Source organism: Sphaerodactylus townsendi, linkage group LG01 (assembly GCF_021028975.2).
Source record: "Sphaerodactylus townsendi isolate TG3544 linkage group LG01, MPM_Stown_v2.3, whole genome shotgun sequence".
NCBI classification, from domain to species: domain Eukaryota; kingdom Metazoa; phylum Chordata; class Lepidosauria; order Squamata; family Sphaerodactylidae; genus Sphaerodactylus; species Sphaerodactylus townsendi.
In genome coordinates this window covers 154,807,430-154,825,465 of record NC_059425.1, presented here as the reverse complement: position 1 = coordinate 154,825,465, position 18,036 = coordinate 154,807,430, and the positions used below count along the sequence as shown (strand labels likewise).

Below are 18,036 nucleotides of genomic sequence, written 5' to 3'. Positions count from 1 at the left end.
AATCAGAGACAAAACGAACACTAACCTTTGGCACAAATTCTCCGTACCCCCAGTTTATGTATGAATTTTATTCTCTAACTCACTGGAACTGGAGTAAAATATTTTTCCCATGAAGTCTGCCTACTAAAGCCATGCATTTCTAGCAATGTTAGCTTTCTATTAAAAATGGATGAGAGAGAAAAGGAGTTAGGCCACTTCGTTGCCTTTGCTGATGTTGCTGCCTCAAGCCAACATTTACTTAGAAGTTCCATCAAGCCCTATGGGATATGCTCTCAAATGCAAGAGCATAGGATTGTAGCATTGTGCTTAAGTTAATAATAATAACTGAACAAAAATAAAGAACTTTCATTTGAATTACTTCTAGTATACACAACACTCCTCTCTCCGGGAACACGTGGCAGCCATTATTAACACACAACCTTTCCATTTATTTTGCTCTGAATATTTTAGTCCAGGAAAGAAGCCCCTGTTCTAAAGAAACAAGGACCAATATGGTGCCACAATTGTGTAGTAAGCCGAATTTGCATTCTTATATACCAGAGGAAGAGAAGATCCTCATATTCCCAGGGGAAAAGAACAATGTTACCATTTACCAGTTCACTATACCAAGTGTCACATTCCCCACCATTCAGAATACCCAGCTAGTCCTCATATCTAACTTGGGAAAATGAGAACAAATCAGGCAAAAAACCTAGAATTTCATAAATAAATGTGTGTTAAGTGTTTTCGAGTTGCTTTAGACTTTTGGTGACGCTCTGAATTAATGACCTCCAAAATGTCCTCTTGTTAACAGTTTGCTAAGTCTTGCAAACTGAGGATCATGGCTTCCCTGATTGAGGCAATTCTTCTCGTCATGGGAGTTCCTTTTTTCCAGCTGCCTTTTCCTGTTTGCCATTTAAACGCAGGAAAGCAGAAAAATGCTGCAGAGTGCAGATTTTCCTATTGCTTGAATGAAGGAGAGGTATGAATAAATAAAAGATCCTAGAAACTGTTGGAGGATGTAACTTATTTACATAGCTGACCTTTCCTGATTTTGATGGACATGGAGGAGGCCATCCTTTGTATGTTCCCTTTGTCATGTTTTTAGTGCAGACTCAACTCCAATACCATTGTGCTTTTACTACTGTAAAGTAGACAAAATTCTGCGAGGGAAAACAAATAATGAATGTCAACTGTTCACTTGATTTCCCTTTACTTCCTCTCATGTCTTATCAATAATCACCATTGTTATATTGCCCATTTATACAAAATATTGGGGGGGGGGTGTGTGAACAGTTATTGTTGCAAATCTTGGCAAGCAGGCTGATCCGTTTCAGACAATGCTAATTTGAGGTAGCAGATCTTATCAAATTTCTTCCCAACAAATAAGAAATGTTGTTCAATAATTTACAAACGTGTTCTGTGAACATGATTCTACCAGCTAAAACATTCTTGAAGAATGAAGTCCTGACTATCAGTTTTTGGCATTTTTTTAAGAGTCCGAGTTTAAAGTTTCTCTTTTTTTGCGGAAATTCTGTGGAGTCCACGCCCGACATGGGCCCGTGGCATCTACTGCAGCATCAATAAGGTAATCTGGTGTTAGCCACCTCAGGAAAATCAGGAAGAGGAAGCTGAATACAGAAAGAAGAGCAAAAATGGAACCAGTCACAGGGCCACAATGTGAGATGAGTCTGTCAAGCCTTTTTCCCATTGGCAATACTATTTCACCTGCCACTCGGTCATATACCTAAGAAAGAAAAATACACAAACACACATCAGATGTCTCCTCAGGACTTAGACTATATTATCTGACAGGACAGAATATTCTATGTTGATTTGATTATAATAACTGCAATCCCTTGTAGGTATCCATGCAAGTGTTTAGAGCTTAATGGAGCCCTCAGCACAATTCTGCAAAGATAATTCCTGGTCCCTCAAAATGTGTCATTCAGGGAACTATACCCATCCTACAGGGCACAATGTTAAGTGTGTGGTTCTGACTGGCACAGGAGTATCCACCCAAAAATATTCAGCTAAATAATTGTTTTCCTCTTCCCATAACAGATACATTGTGAGGCAGGTGGGGCTGAGTGAGTTCTGAGAAAACTATGACTAGCTCAAGGTCACTCAGCAGGCTTTCATGTAGAGGAGTGGGGAATCAAACCCATTTCTCCAAATTAGAGTTTACTGCTTTTAACCACTACAACACACTGGTCATCACATAAAACGCACAACATTTTTGCAGTCCTGCCCCTTCACACATCATCCTACTTAATATATTCATCTGGTCTGTGGAATTCACTAAAAATGAAAGTCTGAACTTATAAAGAGCTACCTGAATTTCAGGGTATGAAAATTTTCCTACCTTTTCAGTTCTCTCTGCAACATTTCTCCACGTATAAAAAGTTTTAACTTGGCTATGTATGATTTCGGGAGATAGTAGCGTTCCTAACTTTAGTTGGGCTATAGCCTTTTCCAATCCATTACACAGAGACTTCACTGAAGGATCACACAAGATTATAAGGTTGTCTGGTAGCACCTCAGGAATCCCACCAACCCTTGTACTCACAACCTATGACAACAGGGCAAAAATGTTAGCATCATTAATTCTCGCAGATAATTTCTACTCAAGCTGGATGAGGAAAACAGAAGAAAAATTGTTCCATCTCGGCTCTTCAGCAAAGAACTACTGGAACTTAGAATTCAACGGGTCAGAGTATTAACCAAACAAAGACTATGGGATACCTCACGACATCTCATGAGGTACTTCATGAGCATACCTTTGTCCTACTTTTATAGCAGGAAATTCACATAAACACATTGATCCAGCAAAACATGTATTCTCTTTAGTGTACTCAAAACGTTGTAGAAAATTTACTCTTGCTCAATTCAATGCACTCCCATCAGCTCCACTTGAAGGGAAGTATAATCACACTTCATTTGCACTCCATTTATGCCCATTCTAGTTGGATGCTCTAGAAACTCCACATGTACTGCTATGCTGTGACTTCTACCAAGACACTGAAAGTAGGTAGATCTCTTCAATATTACATAAATACTCAGAACAGACAGTTTCTACTTACCACTGCTTCCTGATGATCCACACAGTGAAATTACATGGAAAGTAGCAAGATTCTATTCATTTGTTTGTTTGATAATAGAGAGAAACATGGGCTATGTGCAACAAATATTTTTACTATTCTGCATAACTGTTTAAATCTAAATTGCTATATTTTAAATTAACCAACATTTTATTGTAATTCATCTTGTTCGACTGATTTTTCCTGATCGCTGATTGTAATAGAAACAGATATTGATACTGATACTAATGGTGAAGCCTCTTGTGCTAGTCTGGTTTGTTTCACAAGGTGATACCTACCATCACATACATTCCTACAAATCAAAATACAAATAAATTGCCTGTATATTCAGGGTGTCTCCAATCATTTTCTCAGTCCGAAATTATAGATGATACCCTTACAAATGAACCAAAAATAAAATTAATAAAAATCGGTTTTTGCTAAAATGTATCTCACTATTTTTGTCTTGCATCATTAGAAAATGATCCAATCACTTTCTAGAAACAGTTAACATGTGTTTTTACCTGTAAACCACAACTGGCAGCTTCCACAATTGCCATGCAAAAAGCTTCTGTGAGAGAGGTGTTGAGAAAAATGTGTCCCTGAACTAGGACGTTTCTGATATCCTGATGTTCCAAAGCTCCCAACAGACGGACCCTGCATGTAATTTAAAACATCTTTTAAAAAGGGTAATCTTTACAAAGTCAAGCATCCATACATTTCAATGATTTTAGTGGGATAGATTTAAGCTTGCTTTTATCTATCATAAGGGGGAAAAACCCAATGAATTTTAAGTGCACTTAGCAGAAGCCACTGAATACCAGTATAAGCTGTCCACAGATTTTATTCCCTCTGAGGTTTTCAAGAAAAAGCTAGATAAGCATATGTTAGAGAGGCTTCGTTTATAAGGAGCCAGCCTCAGCAAAGAGAGTTGGACTAGATATTCCAGAACCTCTTGCCTTGACTATAAAGACCTAAGAGATGTATTGTCAAAGGCTTTCACAGCCGGAATCAACTAGCTTTTGTGGTTTTTCTGGGGAGTGTGGCCATGGTCTTACCGTGACATGCCACTGAAGATGGCAGACATAGATGTGTGTGAAGCCTTAGGAGCAAAAATTACCAGACCACGGTCTTACAGCCACAATAGCCAACCTAAGAGTGTAATGCTGTGCAGTTAATGCGCCACCGCACACACGCACCTCCAGTCCCTATTGGGCAGGGAGGTTGCTTTAGTAACCCCTTCTCGGCACTCAGAAAAAATTAGTAACCACTTCTAGAGAAGTGGTGAGAACTGGTTGGATCCCACCTCTGACTTTGGCTGATTGTGCTTAATCATTGCACATTTGAAGCATAGAAAAATGAATACACGTGCATGAGTGAACCAGTTGTAGGTTCACTGACTCTGTTCCACAACCAGTTCACCAACACTCTATATTAAGGCTTTGCTGGCATTTTCAACCATGTTGCATCACATTCTAAACAATGAAAACATATCTTCACATGGTTTCTAGCAATGATATTTGTTATTTAGTTCTCAATGTTAACACTGTGTTTCCAACTTCACAGTTAAAAGGACCATCAGGGAATATTTGATGCTTCTGATTTTAAAACTACATCTTTTTATTAAAGACGGAAGAGCAGATGACTAGCTATGTAATGTAGAAAATAAATGCCCATGAAATAAGTAAATAAATTATTCGGTTAAAACATTTAAGAGAATCACCAGACAGTGCTTGTGAAAAGATTTCTTCACACACAAATAAAAACACCTGACCATAAAACTCTTGAATGAAGCTCACATATTTAAAGGACGATCTAGTCTCTTTCTGGATTCACCTCCCTGGCATCTGTTTATGAGGAAATGCCCACAATGGCACTGTAATCAACACTTTTAACAGCTGATTCAAGATTCCTAAAACTGATTATATTGTTTTAGCATCTGGCAGTATGGTGACAATAATATGCATGCTCTATCGCATGCATTTCAGCTTCACAGTCCTCCCCAACTCCAACTTTCCATTCTTCCCTTGCCACTTCAATTAATCCAACAACATTAAATTGCACACACAGGGACATACCTGTCGTGAAGCTGGTACCTTTCTCGCACTTCTTCCAATACAATTCTCTTTGGTCCCTCTCCCCCAACTATGAAGTGTAAATTTGGATACTTCTGACAAAGCTCAGGAATTATACCACTCAGCAAATCTATACCTGAGGGATAATGTGAAAAACAGTTTGTTGTTTTAGTAAAAATATCAGCCATCTTCGCAATAAGACAAAAACAAAACAGGAAATTGTGGCTTTTAAGAAGCACATTTCTTTCAATGTTTACATTTCAAAACCGTTAATAAAGCAGAGAATTATTATTGGTGAGTACTGGATTCCAGATTTATCATTCATGTTTGCTGAAGTCTAGAATTTTATCTCTGTTCTTAAAGATATCACTCCCATATTACCAACCCAGCAGCCAATATCTATTGCACCAGATCGCCACCAGTGCAATCCTAAATAGATTAATCCCCTTCTCAGCCAATTGAAGTCAATGGGTTTATAAGAAGACTGAAAACCTGTTTGGTATAGCACTGTCTGTACAACAGCTGTGGGTCGAGAAGCACAGAGTCGTCCTAATGCTACAGTTTGCAGCAGTATTGGAAGAACTGGAAGTATTGGAAGAATTTTGATAAATAAAAATCTACAAAAGTCACATTTTGGAACAGTTGCTGCCATCCAGCACCCACCAATCCTTGTTTATTCAAAAAGATTATAACCTTCCACTACAAAACACTGGACTATAAATAGTCCAGCAGCATCAGAACTGTAGAGAAAGTAAAAGCAAGGACTGCCAAGAAGTTTGGTCTAGGAACCAGACCTGGATTCACAGGAATTGCTTCATATACAGCCCTTAAATGCAGTTACTAGTTCTTATTCATACACAAGATCTAGGTTGCAGGTATTCTTATTTTCTACAGTTCTTTTCTATCTGAGAAATACACCCCTTGTTCGCTGTTGATGCTCTAGTCAGATGCCTGCCTATTGAAAGAATTCCATACAATAAGTTTTGCATAAAAGTATCAGTTCAATCAGACACATTGCCAATGAAATGCCCTCACCCTCAAAGCTTGCCCGGTGTCTACTTTACTGGGTTTTTAAAGACACCTGGCTAAGATATTTCTTTTCAGACAGGCTTTTAGTTATTCTCTTTCTAACTTTTTCTGGTCCACGTCTGGTCTGTTTTATGGATACTTACATTGGGTTTTTTTTTATTTCCGATGACTTCTTCAATTTCATATTGATAACCTATTGTAATTGTAAGCTGGCTTGTGCAGGATTCTGAAAAGGTGGTATGAAAATATCCTAAATAAACAAACCACCCATACAGTCATGTTGCTTGCAAGCCCCCAGGTACCTGCATCTGAACCAGGCTCTGCCCTTTTATGTGAAGTGGGACACCATCCAGGATTTAGTCACCATTCCATCAGGCTGTAAGCATTAAGGGCATTTCAAAATGCAAATACATCTCCCACACCAAAAAATCTTATCAATTCCACTAATTGTGCAAAACAGACATTTAAAAAGAACTCAGAATTTGGAAACAATTACCTTTTCTATACACAAGTCTGCTAACAACAACAATAGTTATTGTGCTGCTGTCCCGCCTAGAGGGGTCTGGAGTAAAGTCAGTGGGATCAACAGCATTAGGGATGACAGAAACTATCTCAGGATTCAACGCTGCTCTCAACACAGTGTTCTCTTTGCTCGTGTAAGAAACACAGATGATGTGGTTCGTGTCACACAGTGAGACAGTCAAGAGTTTATTTGTAAGCACCGAACTGACATCAGCAAATCCAAAAAGAGAATGGTCCGTAAAAACTGTTCGCAGTTGCATTGTCTTGGCATGAAAGAGTGCGTCGTGAGCCATAGCTGAAAACGAACTATGAGCATGGACAATGGTGACTCTTTCACGCACAAATATATATCTGAGCAGAGGCATACTATGGAAGAGAGTTGTTGCTGTAGACTGGTTGTACATAACTCTTAATGGCAAATAATAGACTTTCAGTCCATTGGTCAGGTAACGAATGCCTTTACGGTCTTCGTAAGCATGAGTTATTATGATAACTTTGTGTCCTCTTTCTATAAGGCATTGTGATAGCTGATAGATGTGGCTTTCCACTCCTCCCATGTTTGGATAAAAAAAGTCAGACACCATGCATATACTGTGAGCTTGACCTGTGCACGGTGGAGGTCCATGACAGTTCAAAGTGAAGGATGAAACGGTAGAGAGGCACTGCTTGTGATTCCTTCCTCTTTTATAAGCCATATTAAGCAAGCTGTCTGCAAACTCCGTAAGCATTCAGTATGAAGAATCAACCTCATTCAGAACCTAAAACAAACAAAACAAAACACAGGCACTCAGACTGAACAAAAACTGTCACCAATGTTAGCATTTTAGTTCTTCTAAGCCTAAACAACTGTGTTGTCAGATTCCATTATCCCATACAATAATGCAGCTATTTTAAGTTGCATTTCTGCTACATATTATGGCCTCTAGACACTGTCAAAATTAAACAAAGCAAAAAGCAGCAGAAAAGATTGCAGGACTGTAACCTTCTACACACCCGCTGTGTGGTGTAAGATACCATTTTAAAAGCATGTTACACCTTCAGAGCAATGTTCACCTAGAGTTGAATTTGACTTCCATTATTACTCAATATCAACAGGACAAATCCTCAATATTAAGAATGACCACAAACCATAGATTAGTAAATGTACGTGAAAGGTATTACCAAGAGATTAAGACTCAGATATTTTTGACTGAATATTGGGAAGGTGAGCTAGCACTAACTTTAAAACCACCAAACCAAGTAAGATTATGCTTGTGATTGAGAACTCCATCATGATACTGTAGACCACATCTTAGTCTATCGGCAGAACCACAAAAATCATGCATCCAATGCTTCATGGCATCACAATGGTACAAAAATGTGCTTGCAGTCCAAAATCACCATCACGTTGCATTTTTGCTCTAGGTCACTCTTAGATGCTGCACTCTCGGCTTATCAAGTCTTGGTAACCAAGTGTGGTGTACTGTTTGGAGTGCTGGATCAGGATTAGGAGGTCCAGGTTAAAATCCCCACACAACCCTGGAAGCTTGCAGAGTGACCTTGGGCCAGTCCGCACTCTAAATTTAATCTACTTCTCAGGGTTGTGAGCATGAAATAGAGGACAGGAGAATGATGTTAGCCCTTAGGTTATATTGGGGGGGAAAGATGGTATGCAAATGAAGTCAATAAACAAATTGAGCTATTTTATTTATTTACTTTGAGATTTATTGTTGTGAGAACTAACAAAATGGATGTAGCAGGATAATCCATTCACATGTCCTCCCATTTACATGTTGCATGTGGAATGTGGCTGGACCGCTTCAAACTGGAGATATATCTGAGGACCACAGCATCCCTTCCCTGAATATATGTAATGTGTGGTTTGAAGGGATGAAAAAAATGCAAGTAGAAAAGAGTTGGGTCAACTGCTCCCTAAACATTGCTTCTCTGCTCAGCATTGCAATTTCTTGAGTTTTCTTTTCATTAAAAAAGAAGTTTCACATAATTTGTAATTTTCCTAAGAGTATGCTATCCAGCATGGCTTTCAAGCCTGAAGACGAACAAGCTTTACAGATAGATTTCTGTGATGAGACCTGGAATTGTACAGCCAGCTCTGTCTGGAGAGATCCTGATGAAGTCTTCTCTCTCCCATTGGCTCAGACAGACAACTGTCATGGACTAGCTAGGTCCAGAAGGTACTGAGGAGAACTCCACTGTTGAAGAGGTAGCAGGAAGCCCTGGGCTTCTGTCCACAGACAATAGAAGTGGAACAGAGAGAAACAGCCCCTGTCGGACCAGACATGAACCCACAGCCCTCCAGCTATAAGCTAGCTGTAGAAAGCCAGATGCCAGCCTGCTCACCTACCTCGTCCCCAGACCCTCAGGAAGAGATGAGGAAATGGAGAACATGCGGGGCTCTACAGGTCAGAAGACAAAGTGCATGTCTGGCAGCTCAGTACTTGCCCTGCATGGTCAATGAGAATGAGTACTACAGGAGCAGGTTTGAGGCAGCTGGCCCTCTGAGTAGTCTTGACTTTATAAGCAGCTGGAAAGGTCATAGCAGTGTGGAAGCAACACATTGAATGGCTGCTGCCCTTCTGGCGCCTGCTCTAAACTATACGCTGTGTTTTGACCTAGGCCTGAATATCTGGACTTGTGTTTTTGGTTGACCTTTGTGCTTCCAATCCAATCCAAATACTTTTTATTGGCATTATAAAAAGCTTATTATACAGAACAATAAATGATATAATAACAAAACTAACAAAGCTAACCAAACTATGTAATCTAAAATACAATGCTGTCTCAGAGTGGTTTGGACTTAGAGTCCATTGTTCGGTGGACATGCACATCAGCCTCGTGTATTTGATTCTAAATGTTGTTTCATAAAACAACATGGGAATCTAGTGACCTTTTAAGTTACAACACAAAACTCATTATTTAATAACAGGCATATTTTCTGTTGATCTATAAATCCTTCTTTGTTGACCAAAAAAAAAAAAAAGGTCAATGAATGCCCGATTGTGCTATAAAAAAGACAATATAAAAGTATTTGACCAACAGTTACTACCTGGTTTGCATTACAAGCACACGTTTTTTCCTGATAGGGCATTTTTTAACATAACTGCTGATGGTAAAGCATCACATCTTGCTAGTGACAGCGCTCTGTGGCTGTTGGGCAGAGTTAATTGGTGTAAATATTTGGCCATGTAGCTGCACTAAAGGGAATTCCTAAGAATAGAGGAGAGCAAAACCTGTTGGTATTACTAATTAGATTATGATATTCCTGATTGTATAGTCTTAACTTTAGGGTTCGGAGAATTTCTTTGGCAGGTAACATAATCAAAAAATTTCAATTTATGTGATAGGCTTCCAAAATTCTGTAGAGGGGAGGAGTCTCCTAGATGAACTTTTACTGTAGAAGAACCCTTCCCTTTTCAATGGAAGACATCCTTCATATTTTAACTGATCCTGATTATGAGAAGGTTATAATTGATCCACTGTGCAAGCCTTGTGGTGTGATGTCTTCCTGTATTTTTCCAAAGACTTTCCGAAGGAAAAAAAATTTGATGCTGCGATTAATATACCTAGATCAAATGTGTGTCCAACTATGGTAAAAAAAAAGCATCCAATGTTAAGAAATTCAATAATGGTTCAAGTACAGACAACTTCATAACGTACACAGTGGTGGGATCCAAAAATTTTAATAACAGGTTCCGAAGGTGGTGGGATTCAAACAGTGGCATAGTGCCAATGGGGCTGGGTGGGTCACGACGGGGGCGTGGCCGGGCATTCCGGGGGTGGGGCATTCCTGGGTGGGGCTGTGGCAAGGACGCAGGGTACGTGCACCCCAGGTGCAGTTCCCTTGTACTTAGCTATTACTGTAGCCATTTTTGTTAAGGGCAAAAGCTATCGGCTGCAGAAAAAAGACAAGTTAGGGACTGTCTGCCAATTCCCATCTCGCTCTGAAATGAAGGTATGTGTGTGGGGGTGGGCGCCATGGGGTGTTGGGTAGGGGTGGGGTGCCATGGGGGGAAGGGGGCTGCAGGGGGCCTTGGGGGGCGATTTTGCATTTCCTACTTGACGAGATTTGTTGTACCCAGGGACAGAGATTACCCCCTTGTCCCTAGTGGAGTTAATCATTAACAACCGGTTCTCCGAACTGAGAAAATTTTAATAACCGGTTCTACTGAATAGGTGCGAATAGGCTGCATCCCACCTCTGAACGCACAGTTACACACTGCTAGAGCGTTCTAGTGCAATTGTTCTGGTTTCACTACAATGGAGATGAGAAGGAATTCCAGGCACCTCCTCATGATAACAGAAAGAAAAATCTGACAAGACCACATGTACGGACAATAGGAATAGTAATAGGAAAGATTTCAGATACAAATGCTAAGCCTTCTAAAATCTATTAAGACATTTGCAACAGCCCTGTAGCTCACCCCTCAGCATAAACACAGCCGGAGGGAGGGAGGGAGGGAGGGAGGGAGGGAGGGGGTCCATGGTGAAGCACTCCAACTGGTATACAATATACTTTTCTCCTACAAGATGAGTAACAGTCACCCACTCCTTACACAGCAGTAGGGGAAATTGACCATGTTCACATTGTCCGATCACCTTGGTGTTCTGATGAATGGGGAGAAGTACAGCGATGTTACCTTCATACTTGAAAAGAAACGTTTTCCTGCACACAAAGTGATTCTGGCAGCGAGGTGTCCGTATTTCAGAGCACTGCTACATGGTGGAATGCGTGAATCTCAGCCTGAAGCAGAAATTCCTCTCCATGACACCACTGCAGAAGCTTTCAGAATGTTATTAAAATATATTTACACGGGTTGTGCCACATTAAGAGATTAAGAGGAGGTCCTCTTAGACTTCTTGAGTTTGGCTAATAAACAGTGCCGTATTTGCCTAGGGACATGGGGTAACCCATGTCCCCGGGCACATCCATTGTGGTCACGTGGGGGGCACCAAAACATCCCCCCACACAGACTGATTCAATAAACCCTAGCAAGCCGACTGCTGCCAGTGCCAGTCATAGCACCGCCCACTCTGGACAGTGGCCCAGAGTGTCCAGGGGGCGGGGGAGAAATCCCACTGTGCTCCCAGGAGCAGGACTGAAGAGTTCCGCCTCCCAGCGTGCCTTATTCTCCCTTAAGTTAAGTCACCTGCCATTACTCACAAGCCTTCTCCCCGGCAGACAGGCACAAGAGAAGGGAAGCCGAGCCAGGAGCCCAGCAGCAATAGAACTGATGCTGCTGCTGACATTTGTTTGGTAAATCTTCGGGGGGGGGGGGGGGATTTGTGAGAGATTTACATGCTTAATACCCACTTGCACTGGCTTGGAGCTGTTTCTCAGGCTAACAACCTACCTCACAGGGTTGGTGTGAGGACAAAATTAGGAAAGAGAGTGGGCGGGGAGAGAGCCATGTATGTTTTGCTGGGGGTGGGAGGGGTTTTGTGAGCTGGTGCAAAAAAATCATTGTTTGGTCGTGGTGGGGGGTGGTGATGCCAAAGTCATGTTTTGTCCCCGGGATCCAGTTTGCCTAGATATGCCTCTGCTAATAAATATGAGTTCCCAGAACTGGAAAATTTCACCTCTGAGTATCTTTACACCATCCTTAAATGACATTGCAAGTCTATACTTGCTTCCCAAACTGACCTGCATGTGCTGTATGTTTATGGACAGAAATGCTCAAGAGATGCTTGCTAGTGAAGGTTTCCTGTCACTTTCTAAGGCTGCCCTTCTTAGTATTGTAGTGAGAGATTCATTTGCAGCTCCTGAAAAGGATATTTTCCAAGCCTTGGTGAACTGGTGTAAACACAGTCCTAAGGAAAATCATGCTGAAATAATGCAGGCAGTATGCTTGCCACTGATGAGCTTGATGGAGCTTTTAGAATGTTGTAAGGCTTTCTGGATTGCTCTCACCTGATGTGGTTTTGGATGCCATTAAAGTTCGATCAGAAAGTCAGGGCATGGACCTCAACAATAGGGGCATGTTAATACCTGATGAGAACATTGCCACAATGAAATATGGGAGCTCAGGTGGTTAAAGGGAACTGAAATCTGCTTTGTTAGATGGAGACACACAAAACTATGATTTGGATCATGGGTTTTCTCTGCATCCAATTGATGATGACTGCCGTTCTGGTATTGAAATTAAATTAGGTCAACCATCGATAATTAACCACATACAAATACTGCTTTGGGACCATGATAGCAGATCTTATTCCTATTATATCGAAGTGTCCATGGATGAGCTGGATTGGATTCGTGTAATTGATCGTTCCAAATATCTTTGTCAGTCATGGCAAAAACTGTACTTTCCAGCCCGGGTCTGCAAGCAACGGTGGCAGCATGGCTATGCAATGTTGTACACAAATATTCAGCTTTGTGTTCTCATACTTCTCTATTTAATTTCTTATTGTCCACATATCTGCAATTATAAGGGGAATGGTACCTAAGGTATCTTTCTTAACCTCAACAATATGACTAGCATGCAGTACATAGTTCAATTTCTAACAATTATTTATTAACATTTAGTAACCAGTTCCAATGTATATTATCATGAGCTTCCATTAGAATGTCTGCTTTTTTATTTTTGCCTTTTATCCTTCCTTTCTGTTTTCATTCATTTCAATTTGTGTAACTGGAAAATTATTGACATGTGAGGCATATATTACACTGAAGTGGATGAAGCCACTATTATTTTATTTACAAAATAAATATAACTGTTTGGGGAGAGTTATGTTGTAGGTGGAGTAGACTCTAGGTTAGCTCATGTTAACTCCTTTGGAGTAGTTTGGGAATTATTGTTAGACCTTAGAAAGAGTTTTAGTCATAACTGTTATGTATTAGGTTTTAGCTTAGTTATGTTTAGTTTTAGCTTAGCAAATAGATACTACAGTTTAATGTTAGTTTAATGTTAGTTGCTAGGTTAGAAAAACTGTTTTATCTATTAGTCTAAGTCATAGCAGTTATGGATCAGGTTGGCTTCGTTGATTTAGCTTTAGTGAAATGGAGGTTGTGTTTAATTTTAGTTGCTAGGATAGGGTAATTTATACTGTTGCCTTCTGATTGTTGGAGTGTTTGTCTTAGATTGTTATGTTGCTATAGCAGTTGTAGACTGTAGTTTCTAGGTTATGCTGTTCTCTGTCGTTTATGCTACAGAAAGGGAAAGTGCCATTCATATTTATTACTGTCTATGATTATGTTGCCTTAGTTTCATATAATTATTGTGGTTATTGTTATGTTTAATGCTATATTCATTGTGGTTTAAATGCTATGGTTCATAATGTTATGTTTACTGTTTGTAATGTTATAGCTATAATATGTTTATGATGTTTTATGATGTTAGATTATTAGAATATTGTTGTTTATAGTTATTGTTGACCATTGATGTTTATTATTGAAAAGGTTAAGTTTACTGCTGTTCAAAATGTTATATTTACAGTGCTATTTTTACTGCTGTTATGCTGCTATGTTTATGAGTTATATCCATGATGTCATGTTTGATCCTATATTTACTGACGTTATGTTTTGATGGTTGTTGTATGATATCATGTTGTTGTTCACCACCCTGAGCCTCTTGGGGGAAGGAAGGTATATAAATTAAATATCCAATCCAATTCAATCCAAAATATCTGTAGCTCAGCCACGAAACCTAGATTAAATAAGAAACTTAAACTTGGAAGGCAACATACATGAATCAACCATTGTTATTTGTACAGTGTACTGGAATTTACAGAACTCCTTGAAGGTTTCCTCTGTGATTATTCTCTTTATCCTTCAGTGATTGTGTTATGGGAAAGTAACATTACTGAAGACTGATTTACCTATGCTTTTTCATATGACACAACTTTTCAACTGGGAGGCTTCTTCTCCCTATGTGTGGATTATGCTACACTGGAAAGCTTCATTTGCAGCCCCAGTTTATCAAGCACTCAAGATCACCTGAACACACAGGCTCTTCTCAAATAGCTTGTGGATCTTGTACAAAGAAAACAACTTCTGCAACCTAAGAAAGATGAAGGCTATTAGAAGGCACCCTCACTTTGTCAAGCGGCACTTGTAGACCTGCCAGTACTGAACAATTTAACAGCTCTTTGTCCACAGCTTGGCATGTTTCTGGTGAAGGGCAGTAAAGAACAGAATTATGTCAGAGGCGTAGTGCCAATGGGGACATCCGGGACTGCTTGTCCCAGGCACTGCGGGAGGTGGAGGCGCGGGGTAGGGGAAACCCCCTCTGCCCAATGGAGCAGGCAGCTGCCTGTTCCGTCGGGCAGTGGGGAAATGGCGGCCGCGGTGGCCTGCCTGGTGCCGCAGCCTCTTGTGCTGCGGGAGACGGTGGCGCCAGGCAGGGAAAACCCCTCTGCCCGACGGAGCAGGCAGCTACCTGCTCCTTCAAGCGGTAGGGGAATGGCGGCCGTGGCTGGTGGCCTGCTTGGTTCCGCCGCCTCTTGTGTGGCGGGAGGCGGCGCCGCTGGCACAGAAACCCCCTCTGCCCAATGAAGCAGGCAGCTGCCTGCTCCTTCGGGCGGTAGGGAAATGGTGGTCGTGGCCGGCCTGGTTCCACCACCTCTTGCGTGGCGGGAGGTGCCAGGCAGGGAAACCCCCTCTGCCCGATGGAGCAGGCAGCCATCTGCTCCGTCGGGCATGGGGAAATCGCGGCAAGAGGCCTGCCCGGTGTCGCCGCCTCTCACACTGGGGGAGGCAGTGGTGCTGGGCAGGGAAACTTCCTCTGCCTGGTGGAGCAGGCAGCTGCCTGCTCTGTCGGGCGGTGGAGAAATGGCGGCCATGGTGGCCTGCCCGGTGCCACCGCTTCTTCCGCTGCGGGAGGTGGCGGCGCCAGGCAGGGAAAACACCTCTTCCTAACAGAGCAGGCAGCTGCCTGCTCCTTTGGGTGGTAGGGAAATGGTGGCTGCGGCCGGCCTGGTTCCGCCACCTCTTGTGTGGCGGGAGGCGCCGGGCAGAGAAACCCCCTCTGCCTGATGGAGCAGGCAGCCACCTGCTCCGTCGGGCGTTGGGGAAATCGTGGCCGGCAGCCTGCCCGGTGCCACCGCCTCTCGCACTGCAGGAGGCAGTGGCACCAGGCAGGGAAACCCCCTCTGCCCCACAGAGCAGGCGCTCCATGGGGCAGAGGGGGGATGGTGGCCTCCAAATTTTCTGCCCCCCCCCCATGGACCCCCATGTTGCACCATCATATCTGGAAGGTAAACTGGTGGTGCGGGGGGGGGGGTGCATGCAGAAAACTTGCAGGCCGCCCTGGGCGCAGCTTTGCCCAGCTACGCATCTGAATTATGTTCGCCTTTTCCCCAAAGAGAGCTACTCTTGCCCATCATCCAGGACTTGTGACCATATCAGCATGCCACCATGCTGCAGGTTAGAAATAAACAAAACAAATATTCACAAAGGATTACCTGGAAAGGAAGGGGAAGGAGAGAGAGGGAGGGAGGCTGGCATGCAAAGGAGGGGGAGGGGCCTGGCATCTGGACATGGCCCACCCACCCTAGCGGAGGGAGAAAGGGAGAGGGAGGGGTGCTATGCAAGGGAAGAGGTGGGAGGGGTGGCATGCAAGGGAGGGGGAGGGGACCCGGCATCTTGACATGGCCCACCCACCCTAGCAGAGGAGAGGGGAGGGGGGAAGGAGTGAGGGGAGGGGTGGTATATGAGGGAGTGGGAGGGGCTTGGCATCTGAACATGGCTTACACACCCTAGCGGTGAGGGGAGGAGTGAGGGGTGGCATGCAAGGGGAGGGAGGGGGGGAGGGAGGAGTGGCATGCAAGGGGGGGAGGGGGAGTACCAGGAAAGCCTCAACAATTGCACCTCACATCGTTGAAGCAAAATACAAGACACTCAGCCTCCAATGATCACTGTGGCACCACAAAGCATGGGAGGTTTGATTTTTGCGGTTCTGGATATAGACATATGTGTTATTCCGCACAGCATGTTTATAAGAAGAAGAGAGTTTGGATTTATATTCCCCCTTTCTCTCCTGCAGGAGACTCAAAGGGGCTTACAACCTCCTTGCCCTTCCCCCCTCACAACAAACACCCTGTGAGGTAGGTGGGGCTGAGAGAGCTCTGAAAAGCTGTGACTAGCCCAAGGTCACTCAGCTGGCATGTGTGGGAGTGCACAGGCTAATCTGAAATCCCCAGATAAGCCTCCACAGCTCAAACGGCAGAGCGGGGAATCAAACCTGGTTCCTCCAGATTAGAATGCACCTGCTCTTAACCACTATGTCATTGCTGCAACGAGTTGCAATCATTATGATGAATTTGTTTTTCATTTATAAATAGAAAAACTAGTTCATTTATAACAATTGAAGCTCATAAATATGATGTGCAGAATCCACTTAAGACATGCTGTACAGTATCATGGTGGTTTCACTTCATTCCAATGTAAAAATCATATGAATTCATGAGGATCTGATGAAATCATCTAGATCAGACTTTCATCCAATCCCTTCCCATGACAATAAGAATTTGGGGCCCTGATTAACCAAGTATCATAGATGACTACTAAACCAGAAAAGACCTCTGTGGCATTGTACCCCACGGAAGTCCCTGTTCTTCCTGGTTCCAACCCCGAAACTCCAGGAAATTCCCAAACTGGAGCAGGAAACCCTAATCCCCTTCGCCACCCTATGGACCTGGCAACCCCAAGCAAAACCAGCTTTAAAAATTATACTACATTTGAAGGAAAACAACAAGCGTTTCTCCCATTTTTGTGCAGTTAATGCTGAAACAGCTTGCACCTTCCCTCCCAGCTAATTTGAAAAGTGTCTCCCTCTTGCACAAACCCCTCGACCCAGCATGCCTGCCCAGCAGCTCCCAAAAGTCGCGTGCTGTTCCCCAACCAAGTATCGCGAGACACCGCAGTCCATGTTGCGACCAGATAAACTGGCGTCCTATTTTTATTTGAAAAACCCTTTTCTTCTTACCCGCACTCTTGCCCAGATCTCTCCTGAGAGCTCGTGACGTTCTCGCGAGAATGGGAGGCTGTAGTAGAGATAAAAAGACGAGAGTAACGCGCACTCCCAACACTTCCGGTTTGATATCCATTCTGTGTTAGGGAGGTGAAAACTGACTGTGTTTGTAGGCAAATGGGTGGTTATCCCGAAACAGCATGAGCCTTGTGACATCTAAAGTATTGTGAATCAAGCTTTTCAAGACATAAACGACAGGACAAATTAAGCTTACTCTTTCAAGTTCCCTAAGGGGTTTTGTTTGTTTGCAACAAAGTCCTTCTTGGAAAAGTTATCCTCCCACCCCACAAAATAATTATTTTAACTGTCATAATTTTTATGGTAAGAATGCTAAAGAACAAAATATGCATCTTCCCTATCCCAGGAGCAGTATCCAGTAACTGG

At 42.6% G+C, this 18,036-nt stretch overlaps 1 protein-coding gene and 1 pseudogene across 2 annotated transcripts; one reads left to right on the top strand and one right to left on the bottom strand.

Annotated features, from left to right (window-relative positions):
• Positions 1-330: 330 nt before the first annotated feature.
• PIGA (phosphatidylinositol glycan anchor biosynthesis class A) lies at positions 331-17,658 on the bottom strand. 2 transcript variants are annotated; one of them, XM_048497875.1, is made up of 6 exons: positions 17,608-17,658; positions 6,660-7,443; positions 5,138-5,270; positions 3,584-3,716; positions 2,345-2,551; positions 331-1,726 (listed from the first exon to the last, which is right to left on the bottom strand). In XM_048497875.1, exons 2-6 carry the CDS (start codon positions 7,411-7,413, stop codon positions 1,472-1,474), a joined length of 1,482 nt encoding a protein of 493 aa, XP_048353832.1. In that variant the 5' UTR covers positions 7,414-7,443; positions 17,608-17,658; the 3' UTR covers positions 331-1,471. The 2 variants fall into 2 exon arrangements, with proteins under 2 accessions (XP_048353832.1, XP_048353839.1); XM_048497882.1 differs by having other exon boundaries at positions 7,290-7,443.
• LOC125437876 lies at positions 11,213-13,129 on the top strand (annotated as a pseudogene).
• Positions 17,659-18,036: the final 378 nt, after the last annotated feature.

Coding starts and splice junctions, on each gene's coding strand:
- PIGA (XM_048497875.1), bottom strand. CDS start 7,413: ATGCTTACGGAGTTTGCAGACAGCTTGCTTAATATGGCTTATAAAAGA. Junction 3,717..5,137: donor AGGTACCAGCTTCACGACAG/GTATGTCCCTGT, acceptor AATTACATGCAG/GGTCCGTCTGTTGGGAGCTT. Junction 2,552..3,583: donor CTGCCAGTTGTGGTTTACAG/GTAAAAACACAT, acceptor CTGTTGTCATAG/GTTGTGAGTACAAGGGTTGG.